General features: G+C 38.9%; 1 protein-coding gene across 1 annotated transcript in view; it reads right to left on the reverse strand.

Moving 5' to 3' along the window:
* The window catches only part of LOC309807982 (ferritin light chain-like), a gene marked incomplete at its 5' end in the record, with an annotated part of 41,438 nt that extends 15,487 nt beyond the window's left edge, over positions 1-25,951 (reverse strand). The window contains one exon of the mRNA XM_082627991.1: positions 25,878-25,951. Coding sequence (XP_082484117.1) covers positions 25,878-25,951 — 74 coding nt within the window. The remainder of the gene's footprint in view (positions 1-25,877) is intronic.
* Positions 25,952-26,161: the final 210 nt, after the last annotated feature.

Here is a 26,161-nt window from a genome sequence, read left to right on the forward strand (position 1 = left end):
GGATAAAGTAATTAATGGGGAATCTAATTCAAGAAAAATGTATGAACTTCAAGCCGTCTCGAAGCCAAGTATTTCTTTCCACAGGAGGTTACTTTCCACGGCCGTGCTTCCTTATTACCTGACAGGGAAAGAGTATTGTATGGCAAAGGATCTTCCTGAAGGAGGGTGCTTCCCACACTGATTGTCATAAATGACTTCGGAATTACTGTTGCTGTATTACCAAAATCTTAAACTAGGATATTTTGGACAAATGTGGTCCTTAGTTAATTTTTAGAGCTACAAACTGTCAGATGGCTCTGCAATAGCAATTGTCTGGCTATTCTTCAGGGTGATCACAATATGGTAATGACCTTGAGGTATCACTAAAAAGCAGGAAGGTGGAAGTCTTCCTTTGGTTCCAGAGTGAAATGTGAGCTGGAGTTGGAGTTGGAAAAGAGGCCGACAACCAAGTGATAGAGAAGGAAATGTGAGGTCATTAGTGAAAAACCAGGTTTAAGTTAAGGTGAAGAGGCATGAGGAAATGGTCAGCTGTTACAGTATTACAAAGATCATCAAGAAGCAAATCCATGAATGTGGTTTGTATTACAATCTGCTGAAAAAGAGACAAATATCCTGGCCTGGGCTTCATGAAGATTATATTTTATTGATTCTGATAATAGATTATTGTTGAAAAGGGCCTCCTATAAATTATAACCATGCAAAGGCAGCAAGATAATTTTTTTCTTTATGTATGTGTTTCTCATTCCTACTCACTTGTCACTTAGGGGAAGAGAAAATCACAAAAAACAAAAATGTCAAATCTCAGCTATTCATTTTCAAAATAGTTTTTCCAAATTCCAATGGAGGCAATAGGTTAACTGTTAAGAGTTGTAAGGCTCAAAAAGCTAGATTTTTACAAAGTGTAGCCAAATTTTATTCCATAAATAATAGCTTTGGAAAGAATATGTGATGATGCAAAGTTGGAAAAAGCTGGGTTTTCTTCTGTAAATGACTTCACCATGTTGGGAGAAGAGGCAGAGAAGAAATCAAAGTAATAAAACATGGGGTGAGTTTTTCTGATATGGGACTCTAGTGCTTTAAAATAGACTAGATAATCCTAGGGATAATCTGAGGTCGAACAGACCAATGCCTCATTTCCAATCTGGTACCCTGGAAGAAAACAGTGTATTTCCTTTGAGGTCTTGAGAGGTTTTTCTTCTGCTTTGTTTTGGTTTTGGCTCATTTTGTAACCAACCTTATTAAGGTATCATTTACATACAATTAAATGCAGACATTTTTAGTCAACGGTTCAGTGACTTTTAATTAATGTATACATTTGTATAACTACCACCCCCATAAAGATCGATAACAATTCTAAAACCCTAGAAAGTTTCCTCCTAGGCTTTTGCAAAAGTATCCCCATCTCCCAACCCAAGGCAACCACAGATCTGTTTTTTATCATTAGAGGTGAATTTTGCCCAGTTTAGAATTTCATGTAAGTTGAATAATACAGTAGGTGCCCTTTTTTTTTTTTTTTTTTTTTTTGTGGTACGCGAGCCTCTCAATGTTGTGGCCTCTCCCATTGTGGAGCACAGGCTCTGGATGCACAGGCTCAGCGGCTGTGGCTCATGGGCCCAGCCGCTCCGCGGCATGTGGGATCCTCCCGGACCGGGGCACGAACCCGTGTCCCCTGCATCGGCAGGCGGACTCTCAACCACTGCGCCACCAGGGAAGCCCCAGTAGGTGCCCTTTTGATCTGGCTTCACTTGCTCAGCATACGGTTTTTGAGAGTCATTCATGTTGGGATGTTTTAAACCAGGACTTTAGCCTGGGTGGCGATATTGTCTGAAGGCTCCTATAGGTACATCTGAGTCTCTGGCATTGGCACTGTCTGTTCTTGGCTTAGTATTTTCAACTTTACTAAGAAGCACAAGGTTGAAGTAAGGAAGACCATTGTCAGTATAATGGAGGTGAAGTGGGTTCTGTTATATAATCTTCTCAGCATAAATTGACCTGCTTGGAATCATCGTGTTGATAATCGACAAAGATACTCTTCCTCCAAAAACTTTGATGCTATAAAACTTCTAAAGGACGCTGTCCTAGGACTCTTTTAGTTTTCATTTTTTGGGAAATATTTCCAGAAAATTCAGATGCTCACAGCCTGAAAGAAGCAGTTATTCACCTGAAGGCTAGCTCTGCTAAAGTTGAGTTGTCTGACCTTTACATGCTGATAGAACCCAAATAGCCTTGCAAAACAATGCTCTCTTATTGCACATGAGCATATAGATTGTTTAAGTTGGATGTGTATATGCAATAGAGTGAAAAAAACAAAGAATCTTTGAGTTTCCCTTGCTGGGTTTTTAAAATTTTTTTTCATTTAAGTTTCTATAGCATATGCTAATAGTTTAGGGTAACCTCAGGTTAGTTTTAGGTCCACTCTTTATGTAAATGTTGAAGTACTCCATACCCACCTTTTTTCTACCTTCCTTCTTTTCTTCCACCTTTCCTTTCTAACTTCTTATAATCCATTCTACTTAATTCTGCATTTGTTGAGGTGGCAATTACCGTAGGAAAATTGAAAGCAGTGTGAAATTTTGCTGTTCAGAATGCATGTTGACCAAATTCTATATTGAGAAAAGGTGTGAATTTACCCACAGTAACCCTTTCTCAGCGTCTCTGAATAAAGGCCATAGAAACTGGGCTATACATAATATCCTGACAGGTATGTAGAATTCATAGCAATTGCCCTCAAAGAGCTTACCTAGCGTAGATGCATATGAATGTATTTAATGATTGCTTTATTGGCAGCTGTGCCAACATACACAGTCTATTTTGTTTTATATCATTATCATTACCTGCTGTTTACCACTGTATACATTGCTAATGGCGTGGTTTCTATGGCTTGTGAATTTCATGGCCAAATAATATGTAATTTATGGCACACTTTATTGTAGAAGATGGAGACTCCATAAATTTTCGTGTGCTCTTTGCCCCTTTGGAATGTATTACGCTGAGATCAGGCAAAGTAATAAATTTATTTCAAATGTGCGTGATAGCTAAACATCAATTAGGACTGATGGGCAATATTTCACCTTCCAGCAACAGAACAGTTTTTAAAGACTAAGCCATTGAACGTGGAGTTCCTGAACATGGGACTCAGTTCACTGGGATCCCTTCTTAGAAAAATAAAGGAAAACTTGAATTGGATATGTGTGGCTTATTCAAGTAGTAACTAATCAGCTACATCTTTTTGAACTTAATTTGTCACAATCGTTTGGTATTTTATTAACTCTCTTGCCCTTCTTCCCCTGACTCTCACGAGAATGGATCATGAGTATCTTAAAACATACTAAGTCGTCTTCCATCCCTGTTAATCTAACTACAAAAGGACACTTTCCTTATCCAGTGTAACTTACTGTCTTTTAGAGTAGCTGTGGTTTTAATTCTCTACAAAATGAAAACCAGCAAAGAGAAACATTTTCAAGGAGCCAGCACATTGTAGAGCTTTAGGAAGAAGACTTTAGAATTAAGGGCAACTATATCATTTTATAGCTAAAGCACCTGAGGCCTAATGTAGGAAGGTAACCATCGAGGTCAGGGAAAGGGGTTGAAGATCAGGTTTCAAGCTGAGAAAGAGTCTACAGGGACTCAATCTGAGCAGGTCAAAAACGGAAATGAAACCACGAATGTTCTGGGAAGGCTGGCATCTGGCCTCAAGTGTGGGATTCAGACAAGGAGTGGGCCCGGGGGGAACTGAGCTTCTGCAGTAGGCAGAGAAGTCCACCTCATCTCCGGAAAGTGCCACTGACATCAGGGAGTTGAGGGGAAAGAGCAGTGAATTCCAGTCCACCTGAGAAAGGAGGCCAATCAGATTAACTCTGAATTTAGGCTTATTTCAGATACTTCTTGAGAAAGAACTTGGACAAGAGCAAGTCCCGCACAGCCTCTTTAAATCCATGCCCAGTGTTTTCTGGTGGAGCTGCTTAAACCCTCCAAGTGACTCCAGTATTTTAATTTCACTCTATATTTAATTCTGACAGTTCTATGATTGATTATTTAATGGGCAAATAAGTAGGGTCACAAAAGAGTATGAATGTATTTGACAGGATGAGGATGGGCAGAGTGGAACAGTCTGGAATAGGACACCAATAAAAAGGGATCTTGGTAAATAAGAAGGTCTATTAGAAATGGAGAGGAATTCTCAAGGAAATTAGTGCCTGGCACCACGCCCTTCTCTCTGCATGTTTAGAAGCTAGTTTCTAATTTTATTTTCATAGGAGATGTCCCTGTGATGAATTGTCTTTTACCTCCACACTACTTATCCCATGGAAATATTGTGAAGTTTGTGCGAGAGAAAGTATTAGAATTTGTCTTGGAAGCAGCTATAAGCATTTCCTGGAACAATCTAGGGTAGAAGGAAAAGGAAAGGAAGGTGGAAACAAAGGAGAAAGACAGCTAAGGCTGCTGGAGTCTCTCGCTGGGATTTGTGGTATCTCTTTTTGAAACAAAGTACAGAAAGTCAGAACTTGACTGATTGTTTCTTGATCACGGTTTGTTTTCATTTTTGTTTTCTTGCTCTCTCCTCAGTTATTCCAGCCAGTGATATGTCATTTTCAGTTTCAGTAAGCATGCCTGTCTTGTTTCCATTTGCATTATTCATGCAAACGTTGATTGAACTGATGACCCCGAGTTATCACGGAAACATTAGATACACCAGTGGATACATTTCTTAATTTTAGAAAAATATTACCGAGTGAAGGTTAAAATAACTCCTCTTAAATTTGTCATTTAAAAAAAAACTTCTCCTAACATACAATACCTCATTGCCTAATAATGCCAGATAAATGAAGAATTCCTATGTATTCATGAATGCAGGCTAGTCTGTATATTTTTGGGCAGGTATGGCCGAGGGTAACGGCCTGGTTTGCTGGCCATGTCCTGTCTCCTAGAAAGTTGTAGTTTCTGTTGTCTTTAAGTTGGTCCATTGGATATCAGAGGTGAATTTATAAAACTATACTTCCCTTTCCACTTACTTTGTTTTGTTTTGTTTTGTTTTGTTTACTTGAAGTATAGTTGATTGACAATGTTGTGTTTCAGGTGTACAGCCAAGTGATTCAGATATATATATTTCTTTTTCAGATCCTTTTCCATTATAGGTTATTACAAGGCATTGAATATAGTTGCCTGTGCTATACAGTAGGACCTTGTAGTTTATCTACTTTATATATAGTATACACTTACTTTGTGTGATCTAGGCTGGTCAGACCACATGATTATTTTCACTTTTGATATAAATTTTTCAGGTCCAACCTCAAATCTTTGATAAGAAGATATTTTAAAAGAAGTTTAGCATCTGCATGCTCTAAATCCAACAGTAGTTATTAGAGATATGGTTTTACACTAGGTATTCCTCTCTTTTTTGTTCTTGGCCAACCAATTGAAAATTAGCTTTTATTTTCTGGTTGGTTTGCTAGATGTTTATGACTATAATAAAAGTCTTAAATTTTGTCTCATATCTTAAAACACAATCTGAATTAGCAATGGATATTGTGCTATACATAGGGGCTGTGATATAAATATAGTTTCTAACTTCAAAAACATATAACCTGGAAGGGAACACAGACACATGTGCAGCAATTATGGCAACTGCATTTATTTACTAAGTGAAATAGTACTGAGATGGATAAAGTGCTAGCAAGCCTTGAACAGCCAAATCAGCTTCAAAAATAGATGTGCAGTTCTTTAAAAATATTTTTAACATTTTTCCAGCTACATGTAGAATATAACAGCATAAAAACGGTATGGGTTTTATTTTAAGTAATTAAGCATTTTGACATCGTCATAATGAAATTAAATCCAGAAGGTTTCTCTCCATGATCTCTTGAAATGGTCCTTGATCATCCACAATATTTCCCATCATCACAAAGGTGATACCAAGGGCAGGGAACTCCAACATTATTAAAGTTTCATAAAGCAAAGTCAATATTAAGAATATAATGTCCCCAAACTGATAAAGGTCTTGACAGATAATTTCAAGGGAAGCATAAATTATTTTCTGTTTGTCAGAGGGCAAAAATATTTAGATTGAGTTAATGAATGGTAGAGTTTTTGAGTGGAGAATATCCTTAAAATATTATGTAGATCTGTACTGTCAACAGATGCTAGCTTGTGACGTTATTTATATGTAAACACATTTAAAAATAAGATTAAAAATTCAGTTCCTCAGTTGCATTTGCCCTATTTCAAAGATGTTTATTAGCTTCATGTAGCTATTGAATACTGCTTTGCATAGTACAGATATAGAATATTTTCATTATCACCCAAAATTCTATTGAGCAATACTAAAATTATACCCAGATATTCACAGAGAAGGCAACCAAGTCTCAAGGAAATAATCTAACTTCCCCAAGGTCACACAGCTATGTTTTTAAAGAAAAACAAAATGACACAAAGGAAATAGTAACAGAGGCATTAAAGAAACCCAGTAAGTTTCTGGAGCAGTCAAAGTAGGGTTTAAAAGTGCATACTTAGCTGTTAGCAGGGTTGAAGCTCTTGATGGTTGGTAAGATCTACCTGCCTGAATTTGGACATTAGCATTTTATGCAATGAATTAAAAGCAAAAAATCATTTCAACGTGTGGCTGCCAGCTCCATAGTTTTAGCCACTGCCATGCTTCCAGATTATGTTTATCACTTTCATATACAGGGCACCACTGTGAAATGTGATGGTTTATCTGATCCCAGAGAAATCAAGAGATCTTGTGGGGGCTATGGCTATATTTGAAAAGGCTGATTTTTAAATGCATCATGCAGACTGGCCCTGTTTTAAAAGGGATTCCTGCCATCAATAATCAAAATGTAAACTCTCTTCTCACCTTGCAAAAGTCAAAGATAGTCCCTGCATCTTTATTATTTCATTGAAATCCAAATAGTATTTTTCCATTCCCTAACTTGTTTTCCTCACAGTGTGATCAACTATTGCCAAGGACAGAAAGGTTAGATTTATCAATCAAAGTTTGCTAAAGGCCCCCTAGGTAATTGAACGCTCAGGAGAAACAATCCTCATGTATTCTTTTTCTGTTGTTTCAATAGCTTTGTTTCAGTATGTTTTGTTCTGTAGCAGAGGTTCTGTGACGTGCTTATCTTCCTCAGAGGTCCAGAAAGCCTGTGAGTCTGTGGGTAAAGAAGGGTAAGGAGAGAGAGGGAAGGAGGATAGAGAGCGGTTCAGGGCTGAGATAAGGACAGTGTTCTACAGCCTCCTGGGGTGAGGCTGGGGTGCACAGACACCCACGACTAATCTAGACAGAAACTGAATAATCAAGGGGACGACCACTGTGAAGTCATGTGGTCACCTCTCCCTCTAGAAATAAACATTGCCCTCAGTAAGTCTCCTCCCACCCCAGAAGAGCATTAGGAAGGTCTGGAGAGGGGGATTATTGGCAGAAATGGAAAAAGCAGATTGAAGGGATTAGCCTGGAGCACAGAGACCAAGAAACCCAAGCCAGTAGGTGGAAGGTAGACTTTTCATGGAAGTCTCCAGGCCCAAGTCAAGTTCTGGGACCACCAAGTACAAGTCAAATAGTGCTCATTTAACCCCAAAGGGCCCCCATGGGAGTGGAGGAAGACTGGACAGAGAGGGAGAAGGGGCCAATGAAGGTACAGTATTTACTATGGGATTTAACTCCTGAAAGGCCTCCCAGTAGCTTCAGATCTGCTCAAGAATCCTTCATGTCCTGCTGGTTTGCAGTGAGTGGCTCACAGCTTCAAGGCCTCCTCTGCCAGATAGAGAACTATTTCAACCATCCTGCCTCTATTTTGGACTGTAGCAATGCAGACAGGAAACCTGACCCCATTTTCAGGTTCTAAAGAGAAATTCTAAGTACCTGAAAGACTAAGGAACATGGTGGCTTTTATTTAAGACGGGGAGCTAGAGAGCACATACCTGGACTTGGGCCTGCAGCAGCACCAAATTGCACCAAGAGTTCCCTTTATTTTCTCTCGCATCTCTGTTTCTCCTTTTCTCTCTGCTGGATTAGCCACGGGGACTCCAAGTTCTTCATTGTGTGGTCCTGGTACCAAGATTCTCCTGGGAATTATAAAGCTATTCACCTTCTGCACCGAGCACTTCTTATTTTTTCCCCAGCAACGTTAAGTCATCCTTAAGAGGAGTCAGGTGCTAGCTCTTAAATATATTTTAGTCATCCCTTTGTACATTAAGTGCTCTTTCTTGGAGACTGCTCCTGACGTGGCGTTCACCGTGCTCTCAGCTGGCCTCCTGAAGTTCTGCCCTGCCTTCCCCACCAGGTACAGTTCAGGAGCTGCCTACCTCAGGGTGATAGGTTATCTTCTAGTTGCTTTATTCCTGTCCCTTTTACATTTAGAGAATCTAATTTGAATACATAAACTTCTCTGTGACCACAGCTTTATTTGCAACCCACAGGTTTTGTTATGGCATATTTTCATTATCATTCAATTAATAAAATTCTAATTCCCATTGCGACTTTATCTTTGACCTACATAATGATCAGAAGTATGTTTTTAATATCCAACTATTTGGTAAAATATTGGTTATATATTTTTAAATTTCTTGCTTATTCGGAGTCTTGTTTTATAACTGGAATATAGTCAATTTTATAAATGTGCCATATGCACCTAAAAATTTCTGCGTAATATATATATTCCATCATTGTTGGTGCAGTGTTTTATGTAAATGTAGGCCAAAGTTTTTAATGATGGTATTCAGATCTTCTCTAATCTGCTGATTTGTTCTTGTGGTTCTACGTTACTGATCTAGGTAATTTAGATTTTTCTATTTCTACTTAGATTTTTGGAATTTCCCTTCATCTATTGCATTGAAGTTTAGATTTATAATATAGCCCTTGTAAAGTAACAGTGGGTTTTATTATCCTGCCTTATCACCAGTGATACTTTTTGCTTTCAAATCTATGTTAACATTAAAAAATCTTCAATTTTACTTATTGTTGTTAGGACATAAGTTTTGAATCCTTTAATTTTCAATATGACTCTTGTCTCTTGTAGGTGGCATAGAATTAGGTTTTTTGTTTGTTTCAATAATCCTTGTCCTTTAATTTGAGTATTTACAGTTAATGTATTTTCTTATAGACCGTTTACTCCTCGTTTACTATTTGTCCCACCTTGTTATGTTCTTTTTGCTCTTCTTTCTTCCTTTTAGATTTCTTCAAATTCCATTTTCCCTTGTATTAGCTTGTTATTTTTACATAAGTAGCAGTTACACATGTACCATGACTTATTAGCTCTTTTACTGCTTCTCAAGCAATGCTGAGATCTTAAATTTCTTTTACTACTTTTCCTCTTCCATTTGTTTGAATGCATTCTAATTTTTGATATATTTTATTATTACTCTTTTGTGCAGTTAGATTTTATTTACGTTTATCCACTTATTTATCCTTTCTGTTATACATAATTCTTTATAAATTCCTTATTTTCATCTGTGATAACTTCCTTCTACCTGTGGGTCTCCTTTTATAATTTAATTCAGTCAGTTCTGATGAGAACATATTTTCTAAATTTTGTTTGTCTGCAAATTTCCTTATTTCATCTTTCCTTGCAAACAACATTTTCTCTGCCTCTAGAATTCCCAGTGGGCAGTTCTTTTCTTTAGCACTTAAAAATGTTATTCCATTATTTTCTAGTATCCAGTTTCATTGAGAAGAAAGCTGTAATCTTAATCCTATTGTGCCTTTGAAAGTAATCTCTCTTTCCTTGGGCTGCTTTTAAGATGTCATGATTTTCTTTACCATTCATGAATTGTACTGTGGTGATCTTAGGTGTGCTTTTCTTTGTATTTGTTCTTGTTGCATTCTTTAGTGCTTATTGAATTTATGGCTCCACATATTCTTTTTAGTTTTAGAGAACTCTCAGCTGTTAATATTTCTGAAATATTGTTTTCATCCCAATCTCTCTCTCCTTTTTTCTTTGGACTCCAGTTTACACATATGATAAAAATGTTTACTGTGGCCCATATGTCTCAAATGCGCTTTTGTGTACTTTTTATTCTTTTCGTTTCCCATGTTTTAGTGTTAATATTGTTACTGTGCTATCTTCCAGTTCACTTACCTCTCTTTACCTGTGTCCAATCCACTACCGAATTTTAAATTTCGTATAATTTTTAATTCTATCAGTTCAACTTCAATCAGTTTATAGTTTCTAGTTGTCAAGTTAAGTTCTCCACCTTGTCATCTATTTTCTTGATCTTGATAATATTTACCAAAATATGTATGAACTTTAATGTTTAGGTCATCTATGATTCTGATTCTGTTTTGTTTTTTATTCTAATTCTCCTTTTCTTGGTAGTCTTGGTGGTTCTTCAGTGAATACGAGACTTGGGATATGACAAGTTGTAGGGAACCTGAATGACATTACAGTTGCCCTTTGAACAACCTGGGTTTGAACTGCACAGATCCACTTATACATGGATTGTTTTTCAATAAGTAATACAGTACTACATGATCTGTGGTTGGTTGAATCCTCAGATTCAGAACCACAGATAAGAAGGGCCGACCATAAAGTTATATGTGGATTTTTGACTGTACAGGGAGTCAGCATCTCTAACCCCTACCTTGTTCAAGGGTCAACTGTATTTTCTTGAGGAGAGAATTTCCTATTCTTAGGTAGGGAGAAGAGGGGAAGATCACCTCAGTCACTGGACCAACTTCATACTCATTTTCCTGCTTTATAAGGTTCAGTGTAGATGTTGCATCAACCTTCCTAACACACAGACACACACACACACACACACACACAGAGACACACACACAGACACACACACACACACATATGTAGAGACTTTCAATGTCCTAATTCATATCATTCGTTTTCCATTGTGCCACAAATCTTTCATAGGTTCTGAACCCCAATTTTGTCTCTTCAGCATGATGAGCCAACTAAGTCTTTGCTTTGACTTCAGTTAGCTTTTGTTTGACTTCTTAGCATCTTGCCTTCTCTACCTATTATACATGGAAAATACTGCAAGGGAACACTGTTGCTGAATCCAGCTCTGTTCTCTGAATCTTTACTCTCTCTGTGAGTTTGGTCCTTAAAATTCTAGCTGCCTTGTTATTTCTCAATTCCAACTCTGGTTTCCTTAGTCCTATGACATTGTCCTAAGATCTACTGGCTTTTCTATCTCTTAGGAGCCACATTTGGTTTCTCAGACTTTTGCTCTTCATCAGTAGTTTCTAAATGACTGGGCTAGAAAAGCATGTGCAGAATATTGTTCTCACTTCAGTGAGTTTCTTGCTCTATTTTACTTTTCTAGGTCATGGCTACCTCAGTAGCTTTCTAACGCTCACAGTCCAATGTTGCTTATGATTTATTTGGCCTTTCTAGTACGTTTCCCTAAGGTAAACTGATATAGTTGGAAACAGAAGTTTGTACCCACCATTTAAAAAATTCTGTTTTGTCTTTCTATGAATTCTCTTTTTGTCCCATCTTCTGTCACTTTTTCCTACCCAAAATTCCCATTCTCACAGATAGATTATTTTAAGATTAAAAATTAAGATTTTTAATTTTATTTTTAATTTTTTTTTTTTTTTTTTTTTTCTTTTTGCGGTATGCGGGCCTCTCACTGTTGTGGCCTCTCCCGTTGCGGAGCACAGGCTCCGGATGCGCAGGCCCAGCGGCCATGGCTCACGGGCCCAGCCGCTCCGCGGCATATGGGATCCTCCCAGACCGGGGCACGAACCCGTATCCCCTGCATCGGCAGGCGGACTCTCAACCACTGCGCCACCAGGGAGGCCCTATTTTTAATTTTTAATTATTTTAATTTTTAATCTTATTTTAAGATTAAAAATTAAGGTAATATAATTTTGAAAGGAATTAATTTTGCTTTGAACAAGAACACAGATTGGTGAATGGAATACGGAAGGTTCCTTAAGAGCTTTCTCATCTCTAAGAGTAGTATCCAACCATCGGTACCATTATAAGTTTGTCAACTATGGAACAAAGCAGTCTTTATAAAATCAGCATTATTCAATAATCTCAAAAACTTCTTCACTTTCCTGCTCATGCCACGAATTTCCAAATGTTCAATAGGAGCAGAGAATCATGGGATGGGACGTGGAGAAATGGCCTGTCTTAGTAACTATAAATATTGGAAGAATGAAATTACAAATAAAGAGGGTTTTCTATGAATATATTTGAAGTGTTTGTTCCTAAAGAACTTCTAGAATAAGACTCAGAAGTTTAACATAGAAACACCTCTTGATAAGTATGAAACTCAGTAAAATTTATCTCATCATAGTTTTTTCTTTTGTGTTATGTGATTGTCAGAGTCACACAAAACTGTGTTTTTCTGGACTTCACAGATCTTCTTATTTTTACTGTGGGATCAGTGACCCTACATTTTTGAAACGTGGTAAAATAGTTAAAATTGGAACATTTCCCCAGAATCCAGGGCATATGACTCACATTTCTGTAGAAGGCAATATTATATTTCTGTCTAGTTCTGGGGTAAACGTTTTCATACCTGCCAATCCAATTTGACTAATGTATCATTTTTACAGTGCATTAGTGTAAATTAAATGGTAAATTCAGTCAAACAGTCATTTCATACATCAAAAAGGAAAATCAGTCAACACAACTGTCTGACTGAAATGAATGAAGAAAACAATTCAAGGCAAACAACTGTCCCAGTAGACTTGTATAAATACAGTAGTGGTGTCATGTGCAGAATTAATCTTCCCTCACTCTTAACTGGAGAACACTCTGCCAGCCAATTCAGTCACTCAAATGATACTGAATTACAATATTCCAGTTTCATTTACTCTCAGTTACTGGTGACTGCCCTTCCTTCTCCTTCATCTGTCCATCAGTGGAGAATGTCAGAGCAGGAGAATAGTAATATTGGCCTATTGTAATGTACTGTCTTGAATTCTACAGCTTCAAAATTCTTAGGCTAACTCAATGATCTTAAAGAGTCTGGTGCAGAAAGGATATGTGAATTAAATCGCAGACCACTGGCTGACCCTTGCAGCACTAACACCCCTTATTCCTGGTTCTAATATATCACAGAATACTCAAGAGGAAGGTTTTGAGTGGTCAGCATAAATATGGCTCCAAAGCAGGCACATGGAAAAGAAATGTTGTCATCTCTGATCCACTTTAAAGTTGACTTGTCTTTTACTCATAAACCAGATTCAGTGTGAATTCTGTTCTGCTAAAGGTTAGAGAATCTGTTGGAGGAGTGTGGCCAATTCTTTTGAATTTTTTTACTCTCTAACTTTTTGTTTTTTTTAACATCTTCATTGGAGTATAATTGCTTTACAATGCTGTGTTAGTTTCTGCTTTATAACAAAGTGAATCAGCTATACATATACATATATCCCCATATCTCCTCCCTCTTGTATCTCCCTCCCACCCTCCCTGCCCCACCCCTCTAAGTGGTCACAAAGCACCAAGCTGATCTCCCTGTGCTATGCGGCTGCTTCCCACTGGTATCTATTTTACATTTGGGAGTGTATATATGTCCAAGCGACTCTGTTACTTCATCCCAGCTTACCCTTTCCCCTCCCCGTGTCCTCAAGTCCATTGTCTATGTCTGCATCTTTATTCCGGTCTTGCCCCTAGGTTCTTCAGAACAATTTTTTTTTTTTAGATTCCATATATCTGTGTTAGCATACGATATTTGTTTTTCTCCTTCTGACTTACTTCACTCTGTATGACAGTCTCTAGGTCCATCCACCTCACTGCAAATAACTCAATTTCGTTTCTTTTTATGGCTGAGTAATATTCCATTGTATATATGTGCCACATCTTTATCATTCATCTGTCGATGGACACTTAGGTTGTTTCCATGTCCTGGCGATTGTAAATACTGCCGCAATGAACATGGTGGTACATGTCTCTTCTAATTACGTTTTTTTAAGGGTATATGCCCAGTAGTGGGATTGCTGGGTCGGACAGTAGTTCTACTTTTAGTTTTTTAGGGAACCTCCATACTGTACTCCATAGTGGCTGTATCAATGTACATTCCCACCAACAGTGCAAGAGGGTTCCCTTTTCTCCACAGCCTCTCCAGCATTTCTTGTTTGTAGATTTTTTGATGATGGCCATTCTGACTGGTCACACAAAGAACTTTGGCATGGTGTTCATCATCTAGCTTATCCTAACATGCAGACATTTATGAGAGTAAAGTCAGGTCTTTGCCAGAGTGGGTTGCTTATTTGGGCAACTGGGTCCAATCAAGAAGGACAAATGTAGGCTGCCAGAGTAAATAAGGAGAGGATAAACAAAAAGAACGAGACATATCATTCATCAGTGATTTTCCCCCCAATATTCTTAGCCTCCACCTATCTCCATCTTACTGGTAACACAGGAACTAGACTGAACTATCAGGTAAAAGGTCTCTACAGAAACTGAGGTAATATAGAAAATAAAATAATAAAATATAAAATTGTAAATTTTCTTCCTAAGGATAATTGAGATGATACTTCAATAATAACATAAGATCAGGGGAAGTCTAAAGAAATTTTAGAAAACTTGGATAAAGTAAGAAAACCTCTGTTCACCAGCATCCGAATGTTTGAGAGACACCAAGACATGTGGGCCAAGTTCTGGAGAGAAGGGAAACACAGACGCAAGCTTGACATTTGGTGCAGCTTTTCTCCTTGGGGCATTTGCTGATTCAACTCCTACAGCCTAGGAGCTGAAAAGCCAAGGAGTTCAAAAGACTGTAACCACAGAAGCCAAACGGCAAGAGCTCAAGCTAAAAGCAACAACTAATGGAATGACAAGCTACACATATCCTTAGTTTCACAGGGCTGGGGGAACCATTACATTTAAAGCCTAACAAATACAAGGGTAGTTGGGAATAGGGAGAATACAAACTTTCACATGGTAATCCCAAAGGGCAACACCCATAGAGGAAGGACAAGACAGAAATAGAGCACCCTTCACACAGACTGAAAAACAGCTTTGAATGAGCTCAAACTGAGAATGGACTAAGGTTTCCAGTCCCTATAGTAACTGTGTGCCATGGGCAAAAGGAAATCTTTTCAAGAGAACAATAACAACATCCAGAATGTGGAGGTATCTTTATAGTTTCCTAAAATAAGTTAAGCCCAATTTTAATATACAAAATAATTGGACATACCAGGAAAAAGACTAAATGATCAAAAGCTCAAAAAAAAAAATAAAAGAAAGAAAGAAAAAAAGACAATATAAATGGACAAGGAGGACAAGAGTTAGTAGGCTTTGGTTAAAAAACAAAACAACTATGATTAAACAAAGAAAATAGACACACCGCAAATATGCATATGAAAAGATGCTACACATTCCATGTCATCAGGGAATTTTAAATTAGAACAATAATGAGATACCACTACACACCTATTCAAATGGCTAAAATCCAAATACTGAAATACCAAAGTTGTTGACAATGCAGAACAACTGAAATTCTCATTTGCTGCTAGCAGGATACTTGGCAGTTTCTTACAAAACTAAACATACTTTTACCATACAGTGATCTAGTAATCATGCTCTTTGGTATTTACCCATAGGAACTGAAAAGTTATGTCCGCATAAAACCTGCACATGGATATTTATAACAGTTTCTTCCATAATTGCCAAAACTTGAAATCAACCAAATGTTTTTCAGTAGGGGAATGGATAAACAAACTATGGTATATCGGTACAAAGGAATAGCATTGAGCAGTAAAGAGAAAAGGCTATGAAGCCATGAAAAGACATGGAAGAAGCTTAAATGCATATTGCTAAGTGAAAAAAAAGCCAATCTGCAAAGGCTACATGCATATTATATGATTGCAGCTATATGAACTTTAGGAAAAGGCCAAAGTGTGGAGACAGTCAAAAGATCAGTGGTTGCCAGAGGTTGTGGGGAGGGAGAAAAGGATGGGTGAAGCACGGAATTTTAAAGGCAAAGAAACTCCTGTGTATGGTTCTGTAATGGTGGATACAGGTTATTGCACATTTGTCAAAAAATCATATAATGTACAAAACAAAGAATGAAGTTTAAAGTAAACCATGGACATTAGTTAGTAATAATGTATCAATATGGGTTCAGTAACTATAACAAATGTATTACGCTAATGTAAGATGTTAATAATAGGGGAAAGTGGGTAGAGAGGTAAGGAGGTATGAGAACTCTGTCCTTTCTGCTTAATTTTTCTGTAAACCAGAAACTGCTCCGAAATAGTCTGTTAATTGAAAAATCAAATCTAGACCTGCATACAAAACTTCCACATAAATCCAACCACAGCAGCATTATTCATAAGAGCCCCAAAGTGGAAATAACCCAAATGGCCATTTACTGTGAATGGATAAATGAAACATAGTAATATCCACACCATGGAATATTATTCAGCCATAAAAAGACATCAAGTACTGATGCATGCTACAACATGGATGAACCTTGAAAACATGCTAAGTAATTGTATGATTCCATTTGTATGCAATGTCCAGTCTAGACAAATCTGTAGAGACAAAGTATATTAGTGGCTGCCTAGGGTTTGGAGAAATGGGGGAGTGAGTGACCTATAATAGATTCTTTTTCTTTTTGGGGGTGGATGAAAGTTCTAAAATTGATTGTGGTGGTAGATGCATAACACATTAAATTGTACACTTTAAATAATATGGAAAGTAAATTATATCTCAATGAAACTATTATTTAAAATTATGATTTATGTATTAAGAAAAGGACAACATGTACAATTTAGGCAAAAATGATCTGTGAAATGCAACCAAAAGAAACTTCTAGAATTAAAAAAGCTGAAATTAAGCACTCAGAAGATCGGTTGAACAGTACCTTAGTCAAACAAAAGAAAGGAATACAAATGTCAATTAAAAAATAACTACACAAAAATTTGGAGGGAAAATGATGGAAAACAGAGAAGTAAGTACTTAAGACATATAGAGTATATGTGAAACACTGTGTCTAGCCAGCCCCAAGTCACACAGCCTAGGGAGGAGACACACAGCCTACCTGAATCACAAGGACTTCTCCAAAGTAAAAATGAGGTTCTGATGCCAGAAGTGGAAAGAATGAATTACAAAGAAAAAGAACAATGGTAAACTATAATGTAGATATACATCGGTAAATACATAGGTTCCCTGGGGTTGTGATCTGGTACAACAATAAAAAAAAAAAAGTTAAGACTCATAGTAGAGGCTGCTAGATTCTGCTGAGGAAAATGTCCAGGGAGGGAAGAGTTGATTTATTTCATTATTTTTTTAGAGTCCACATATAAGTGACATCATGCACTATTTGTCTTTGTCTTATTTCACTTAGCATAGTGTCCTCCAGTTTTATCCATGTTGACTTAAATGATAGGATTTTCTTCTTTTCTAAGGTTGAATAATATTCTATTGTATATATACACCATATTTCCTTTATCCATTAATCTACTATGGACACTTAGGTTGTTTCCATACCTTGGCTCTTGTGCATAATGCTACAATGAACATGGGAGTACAGATATCTCTTCAAATCATGATGATGTTTCCTTTGGATATATACTCAGAAGTGGGAGTGAGGAGGAACTTATGACACAAATCGACCATGTGTAAAAGATGTTGTAGGAATGAAAAAGTCTGAACACCTAGGAAGAGTGTGGAGTATTTGGAAAGGTCATTGTTCCAGGTCATACATAGTTTAAAATTATGACATTTCAGTGAGCCTGTGTGCATGAAGGCTTGCTTATATTTTGGGATTTGAATACAGTGCAAAGAAGTGTTGCTAAATTTTCGATCAACATCAAAAAAAGGGTGGAAATGTTTTTTCTTTGATTATGAAACTACAGGAGAGGCAAGCCTAGAATTCTAGGCCCACTAGAATTTTCCCTGATGATAGTGCTAATTTAGGAGAAGAAGAAGGATCCAAGGCTATAGAACAATTTTGAAAGCAAAATAAGACTGCTGAGTCTTCACCCAGTGTATGAGATTAAGTTTTAATGGCATATGATGAAGTGGCCTTGACACAGCCGGCAGAACTCGTTGAGTTGTTGAAAATGGCTCTTGAAGCTACAGGAAATGGACAGTAGACATAGAAAATGAACAAGGTAAATCCCAAAGAGTGGAAGGACAAAATCAATCAAGAGAAAAGTCAAAAATAGAGAAGAAAAGCAGTAAACTTGACAAATAAAACCAAAAGCTTGTTCTTTAGAAAGACCAATAAAATAAGCAATATTTGGCAAATATGATAGAGATGGGACTAGCTATAAAACAGAGTGAATTTTTTTTAATTACAAAAGAATACTATGGTAGCTTTATACCAACACATTTGAAAATCTGGACAAAATGGCTGATTATTGATTAGTTACATGCAGCCATTATTTACAACTGTTTTGAGTAGAGAATACAAGAAGCTTTATGAAAATAGAAAATATAATCAAAGATATACACCTTAGAAAGACATGAGTTATTTTCCAATGTATATAAAAAATTAGAAGAGTCCTAATACAAAAATCAGATATGGGGCTTCCCTGGTGGTGCAGTGGTTGAGAGTCCGCCTTCCGATGTAGGGGACACGGGTTCGTGCCCCGGTCCGGGAAGATCCCACATGCCATGGAGTGGCTAGGCCCGTGAGCCATGGCCACTGAGCCTGTGCGTCCGGAGCCTGTGATCCGCAACGGGAGAGGCCACAACAGTGAGAGGCCCACGTACCGCAAAAAAAAAAAAAAAAACCTGAGTGACAACTTAAATGATATATGGAATATTTTGCTGACTTACAAGAACATGCAGAATTAAGTATGACCCAGTTGAAATGTTAATTTTATTTTAATGTGTGTGTTGGGGTGGAGTCTTCAAGGTGCCAGAAGACAAGCATTCACCCATCCTGTTTGGAACTGCAGCACACAGACACCTTCAGTTACCAGTTCTGTTCATTCCACAGAATCATCTTGAGAAAACATACTGTTTTTTATGGACCTGGTATATATCTTAATTAGTTTGAGGAATTTCCCAAATACCTGTTAATATGTAGTTCTCCAATTCCAATCTTGCCACATCCTGTACCAGTGACACAGCACATAGGAGTTTTATTTCTCTTTCTTTCTCTGGGTTGTTCAGAACCCAATGAAAGAACAATGGAATGGCATCAAAGAGATCAGGGTTCTTGACTCAGATTTACCATAAAATAATAGTGTCCTCTTGGGAAAATTATAGTTATTCTAGGCCCTTTCCTTTTCTTTCCTTTGACAGAGCTGCACTGGATGACCCCAAGGAACACTGCACTCTTTGCAGTCGTAGCTTAGATGTTACTGGTTTTTCTGAAACAAATGAGGACAATGACACGTGAAACTGTGCAGCATCTGTGTAACTATGTGCTCTTAGAGTTGCCTCCATTTTACAGGTGATAAGATGGCTGAGCACAGAAGTAAATGTTTTGACCAGAGGTTCCAGAGTAGATGGAACTGAACCTCAAGTTTCCTTCTTTCCTGAAGCTCACTTAGCCAAAACATAGGCTTCTGAATATTAAGCTGTAAAGCATATTATCAGTGTGCTTTAAAAGAAGCGGTTCTTCTAGGATTTCCAATTAATAGCAGGAGGTTTTGAAATTCTTCAAAGATGATCTAATTTTGTGAGATTTACAGCTCTATTTTCCTGTCAAGCAAGTTGTATTAGTGCCAATCATCTGAGCTTCTGGATGTTTCTCTGAACCTCTTGAAGTTTTCTTCTTGCTATCTGAAATTCATGCCAGATAAGCCTTTTTCTAGAGCGTATATACAGACTTGTGTATTTTTATACAGAAAAGCGATGCAGTGAGTCAGGACCGGGGTTAAGCCCTCATTCTCAGAGTGGTGTTGAGCTCCTGGTGAAATATAATCATCATTTCCTCAGAATCGAAAAGCAGTTATCTCTAGTTTTCAATCCCATTAACTATTTATACATTTATGTATGATACGTGTATTTATTGTACCTACTAGGTGTGTTCTCTTTGGGAAGTACAAAGCTCTTTGAGACATAGGTTGTTCATTTTTTTTTGTTTTCCCACAAATACTGCGACCTTTTGAGCAGGAAGGTCTATATTTTACTAACATCTAGAACCAGCAGTTCACAAGGTGTCTAAGATGTAGTCAATAAATATGAAATACATAAATGAACAGATTTTTAAGGAAGGGCCAGGACATGAACAAATAGAAATTTTTCATTTTCAGTCACAAAGCAACCAGAGACATAAAAATGATACAGACAACAAGTGCTGTGGTCATTCAAAGAAGGCATAGAATAGATACAACAAGGATCTCCTCTATGGCACAGGGAACTCTACTCAATATTTTGTAATAACTTATAAGGGAAAAGAATGTGAAAAAGGAATCACTGTGCTGTACACCTGAAAGTAACACAATATTGTAAATCAACTATACTTAAATTAAAAAACAAACAAACAGACAACAACAACAAAAACCCAAAGAGGTCTTAGAAGTTTTTATGAGATTCCATAAGAGAAGCCATATGAGGATGGGAGAGACGGCTTTTGAATCAATTCAGAGGAGAAGTCACAGAGAAACTTGTCTTTGACCTGAACTTGAGTTTCCATTAAGATTGCAACGCAGGGATATTACAGATGAAGGTAATCACATAAACTTACTATACTGAAACTTGCAGAGGTTATGAGCGTTGTTCAAGATCCCAAAGCAAGTGCATTGTGGAATCAGAATTTTAAGTGAGGCCTAATGAACTAAAAACAAACAAACAAAAGAACAAGCCCTTTCTGTGATACCATGTTGCCTTTGAAGTCGTTCTATTGGTGGGTTGGTAGAAACTGGTTCCAGTGTTTCTGGCAGGAATGACTAGCTCTGTCCCCCCACTGTCCCCCGCCCCCGAGTTGATCCTCAAAGTTTCCTTTAGAATGGACTTGCTAAAATGCAGACCTGCAAGTATTCATGACGCCTGTGTCCAATCATTTCTCCTGCCATTGCCTACTTCACTTCTGGATTATATGAACAATTCACTGTCTTCTTTTATGCTTTTCCCTCCTCCAAGAATTCCTTTCTCCCTATGGGGCACCTGGGAAACCCACTTCAGTTTTCAAACCTCAGTTTACATATTATGTCTTTTGTGCAGTCTTCTTTTGAGTGTTGTGATCACACGCTCCTTTTTGCTACCCTTGCACTTCTGCATGCCTGATTGCTGCACTCGCTACACTGTATTGTGATTGTATTTTTTACATATATCTGTGTTCTCCTGGGCAACATTCCTTGGGGCCAGGGACTACCTTTTTTCATCTATTGATGTTGCCTTAGCATGTTACTTGTTGTGAAGTAGTTAGTTATAAAAATGAGATTTGATTAAATTGAAAATTGTTATGCACATATTAGTTATTATCATTTACAGATATAACAGGAAAAAATATTAATGTTGGTGCTGAAAGTTCACTGCTAGTAAATGGTGGTGGTACTTGACTTCACATATTATTTTCCCCACTATTTTATATCTTTCTACCTGACATGTCTTCTTTATTTCCATCTATGTTTCTTTATTACTACACCAAGAAAAACAGGGATAAGGGTAGGGCTAGGCCATACTTGGCTGGAATAGTAAACAAATTGTGTGGGGTTTTGGTGAGAAAATCCTGAAGCATACAGGTCTGCATCTTCCCTTTGCTGCATGTGGAGGGTTCTGCTTCTAAAGACTTTTATTAGCAACTAATCAAGATGGGTGTTTTGGGTTTTTTTTTTTGTGGTACGTGGGCCTCTCACTGTTGTGGCCTCTCCCGTTGCGGAGCACAGGCTCCGGACGTGCAGGCTTAGCAACCATGGCTCACGGGCCCAGCCGCTCCGAGGCATGTGGGATCTTCCCGGACCACTGCGCCACCAGAGAAGCCCAATCAAGATGCTTTTGCACAAGGCTCCTGATAAGCTTTTGGTATACTAAGAGTAAATCAGAGTTAACGTAGCTTCTGATTTCTTTTATATTGTCAATGTGGATGATCATTTTTTACTGCTGGGGGTGGTGGTGGTGGGGAGTGAGGGAATGTTCCTTTCCTGCTCGTGATGTTTTAGTCCTGTCAAGAGAGCTCGTAGGGTCCTATCAGCGCTGCTTCTTTACTGACTCTGCCCCAGGGTGATCAAGTGACTTATATAGAAAGCTTGAAAAGAATTAAGCGTGCATGCTTGCCTTGACTAATTCTGTTCTCTCCCTTGAGAGTGTGAGTGAGTGTCTTCTGTTTCTCTCATTCTGTGTATTACTAGTTAGTAAATCTGCCTCATTCTGGGGTTCAGTTATGTGATCATTTCATTCAAACTGGATTCTCAAGCCAGGGTTATCAACAGTAACAGGAATATTCGGCCCTCCATCTTTTCTCTTATTTTCTAATTTATGCCAAACCAAATGGAATTAAGGCATTGTAGCTGCTGAAAGGTAATTAAAAGACCCTAACATTTGGTGCATTACCTGGGAACACTGAGAAATAAAAAGAAAGGAGCAGACATTTTGGAGAGGAAAATGCCCACATGGAAAATACTTTGGTACTGCCAAGGAAGGTATTCCAGTGCCTTGGTCTTTAATGTATGGTGGGATGTTGGGACCTTTGACTGTTTGAAAATATTTAAGTTTGTGCAGTAAACTGCTGAAGCCTAGAAAAGGTTTAAGACATGCTGTATTATTCTCCCGTGCTTATTGTAACATACTACCACAAACTTGGATGCTTAACACAATAGAAATTTACTATCTCACAGTTGTAGAGGCCAGAAGTCTGATATCAAGGTGTCAGCAAGGCTGCTCTCCCTACAGATGCTTTAGGGGAGATTCTATCCCTTGCCTCTTTCAGCTTCTGGTGGTTGCCAGCTTCCTTGGCTTGAGGCCACATCACTCAGTTTTTGTCTCTGTCTTCACATCACCCCCTTTCTGTGTCTGTATCTTCTCTTTTGTCTGTCTCAAATGTCCCTCTGCCCTTCTTGTATAATAAGGACAATTGTCATCCTATTTAGGACCCATCCAGATAATATAGGATGGAAATCCCATGTCAAGATCCTTAATGACATTTGTAAAAACATTTTTTTTCAAATGAAGTAACCATCAAGGATGAGGACATGGATATATCCTTTTGGGGGCCACCATCCAACCCACTCTACCAGCCGTAAGATACTTTGATTTTGGCTGATGGCTACAGCTTATGGTGTGGGAAAGTGGCTGTTTCTTTCGAGCCACTTAAGTAAAGGTCTGACATAAAGAAAAGGGGCATTAGGGAGTTGCAGGTGACTGAGCAATACCTGGAGTGGAATGAATAAGGCACCTGGAGGGTCTTTAGTATACCTGGCACTTGACTTGAGAGTGTGCAGGAGTTTACAGGGCAGAAAAGTCTCAGGCAGCTGTCCATCAGCCAGCTGCTGCAATAGCAGCCACAGCCAACTGTACCCTTCAGGTGCAGTTTTTCCCAAGCAGGCTTGACTGAGACAAAGACTCAATTGTAAGGAAAACATGTTTTATAGAACTTGTCAGCATTGACACATATGGTCTACCGTAGGCTCAAGTGACTCCCCTTACATGTGGACCCAAGCTGACACTGGATTTGTCAATTATGTTGGAGAAAGAAATGTTCTCTTCAAGGCAGCTGCCTTTGGTCTAGGCAGTTCCATAGCAGAAGGCAGTGAAAATGGCCATGGCGGCATAGGACTGTCTAATCTACGCCTCAGAACTGGAGGTGTCATGTCACTAGACAGAACCCATAATTAGTTCAGTACTGCAGTATGAACCACAAGGTCATCAAACAGGAAGGATAGCTCAAGAGTCCACGTGTGATAGATGCTCAGGGCTGTGCACTGCACATGGCAAATTCATAGTGACAAATCAATGTCAGGCTAAAAGATTCCTCCTGGTTCGAAGTTCGCAGGTCAGAAATTTCAAAGAAATGGCATAGACTAATGGACATTCTAGTGAGGCTAAAACCAAAGAGACTTTCTCTTTCTCTCAAATGCCATTGAGTTTCTGCTATGTTCTTTGGTCAAATTCTGTACTGGATTCTGGGAACAAAAATGTGCCTAGTTTCACTCTTCTAGGAGTGGGGGATTGGCTTGCTTTTGAGATTGTTTTTAAATTTTGGGGATAGTGCTGTAAAATCAAATTGTATCGTAGTAACTCTTCAGACTCAGCATGGTTCATGAGAGGCTTGATAAACTGATAAAACAGCCAAGGCCCTGAGAGACCCAAACCCGTATCAGTCTGTTCTCTGTGTCTGTGAGTCTGTTTTTGTTTCGTAGACAAATTCATTTGTGCCATATTTTAGATTTCACATATAAGTGAGATCATATATTTGTCTTTCTCTTCTGACTTACTTCACTTAGTATGATAATCTCTAGTCCATCCACGAAGTTGCTGCAAATAGCGTTATTTCATTCTTTTTATGGCTGAATAATATTCCATGGTATATATGTACCACATCTTCTTTATCCATTCATCCATCAGTGGACATTTAGGTAGCTTCCATGTCTTGGCTATTGTAAATAGTGCTGCAGTGAACATTGGGGTGCATGTATCTTTTCTTTCTTTCTTTCTTTCTTTTTCTTTCTTTCTCTCTTTCTTTTTTTCTTGTCACAAGGCATGTGGGATATTAGTTCCCTGGCCAGAGATGGAACCCATGCTCCCTGCACTGGAAGCACGGAGTCTTAACCACTGGACCACCAGGGAAATCCCAGGGTTGTATGTATATTTTTGAATTAGAGTTTTCTCCGGGTCTATGCCCAGGAGTGGAATTGCGGGACCCTGTGGCAGCTGTATCTGTTCTCTGCACGTCTCACATCAACCACCTGCACTCCAATCCTTGCTCTCAACGTCATCTTCGGGGAACCCAATCTGTGACAGGGACCTTGACAAGAAGAAATGGCTCAGGGAAAAGCTACCTGCACAGGGAGGAGATAGAGGCCATCGACCCTGGGGTGTGGCAGGGAGAGTGGGCACAGAGATTTGTCATTTCACCCCCGATACTCAGCCCTCCTGGCTGCCCCACTCTAGGTCACCTCGGGATACAGAGGTGACCCGGTTAGAGTCCCTGCCTGTGCAGGAATCTAGGGGCACCAGCGGGTCTGAATAATATTAGTGCAGGGTCTCCCCCACGGCACTGGGGTTATTTGGGGCGGGTCATCCTCTGCTGGGGGCCCCTCCTGGGCACTGTGTGGGGTTCAGCAGCATCCCTGGCCCCACCCATTTGATTCCAGGGGCCTCTCCACCCCAGTAGTGACCACCACAGATTTTCCCAGACATCACCAAAAAACTGGGGGAGGCGGGGGCAGGATGGCCCTGGGTGAGGACAGCTGTGTTGAAGCAACCAGCCTGGCCCAGGGCAAGGTCTGCCCCAATCCCGTCAGAGGCTGCATTTAGAACTGCCCCTTTCCTCTCCCACCTCCCCTGCCCTGCAGTGGTCTCCGAGACATCATCCCCATGTAATCCATCACACCTTCTCAGTTTACTGTCCCCAGCACCTAGAGGAGTGTCTGATGTGTAGTAAATGCTTCATAAATACTTGCTGAATAAAGGAGTTGAATAAAGGGATGAGTGGATGAATGAATGAAGGTTACCATGGAAGGAGGGGTGAGATTCCCTTTCTGGCTCTCGGGGGTTGGGAGATCAAGTGAGAGATCCATGCTAAATAGGCTGACCAGCCTTCTGGGGTTCCCTGGAATGAGGGTTTCCCCACAGTTCCAGCGCTCAAACCTGAGCGGTCCTGGGCAAACTGGGGGTGGGTGTTGGTCACCCTATGTAAACAGTAACAATTCCAACTGCAATAGCAATGGCCAAGGACCTCTAGGGTCTTACTGACCAGGCAGAGTTCTTTACCTGGCGGGGAAAGTGACACAGGAGGGAGGGAGGAGTCTAAGGAAGAACATCCCACATGACAATGTGTGCCAATGGCCCTGGGCCCAAGGTCACACCTGACCAGGGCTTGCTTTTTTTTTTCTAGTTTACTTTTTCCCACGTGGGTATGCAATTGTCCGAATGCCATTTATTGGAAACTCCTTAATTTCCCCACTTTCTGTCATATCCGGTTCTCACATATCTCCTTCTGGACCTTTATTCTATACCATAGAGCTTTTCGTCCCATCCTTGCACCACTAGGGATGTTTCATCACTCTAACGTTATTTATTTTTTTATTTTTTTATTTATTTTTTATTAGTTTCTGCTTTATAACAAAGTGAATCAGTCATACACACACATCTGTTCCCACATCCCTTCCCTCATGCATCTCCCT

The sequence above is a fragment of the Mesoplodon mirus genome, assembly GCF_964341445.2.
Source record: "Mesoplodon mirus genome assembly, chromosome: 7".
Classification (NCBI taxonomy): domain Eukaryota; kingdom Metazoa; phylum Chordata; class Mammalia; order Artiodactyla; family Ziphiidae; genus Mesoplodon; species Mesoplodon mirus.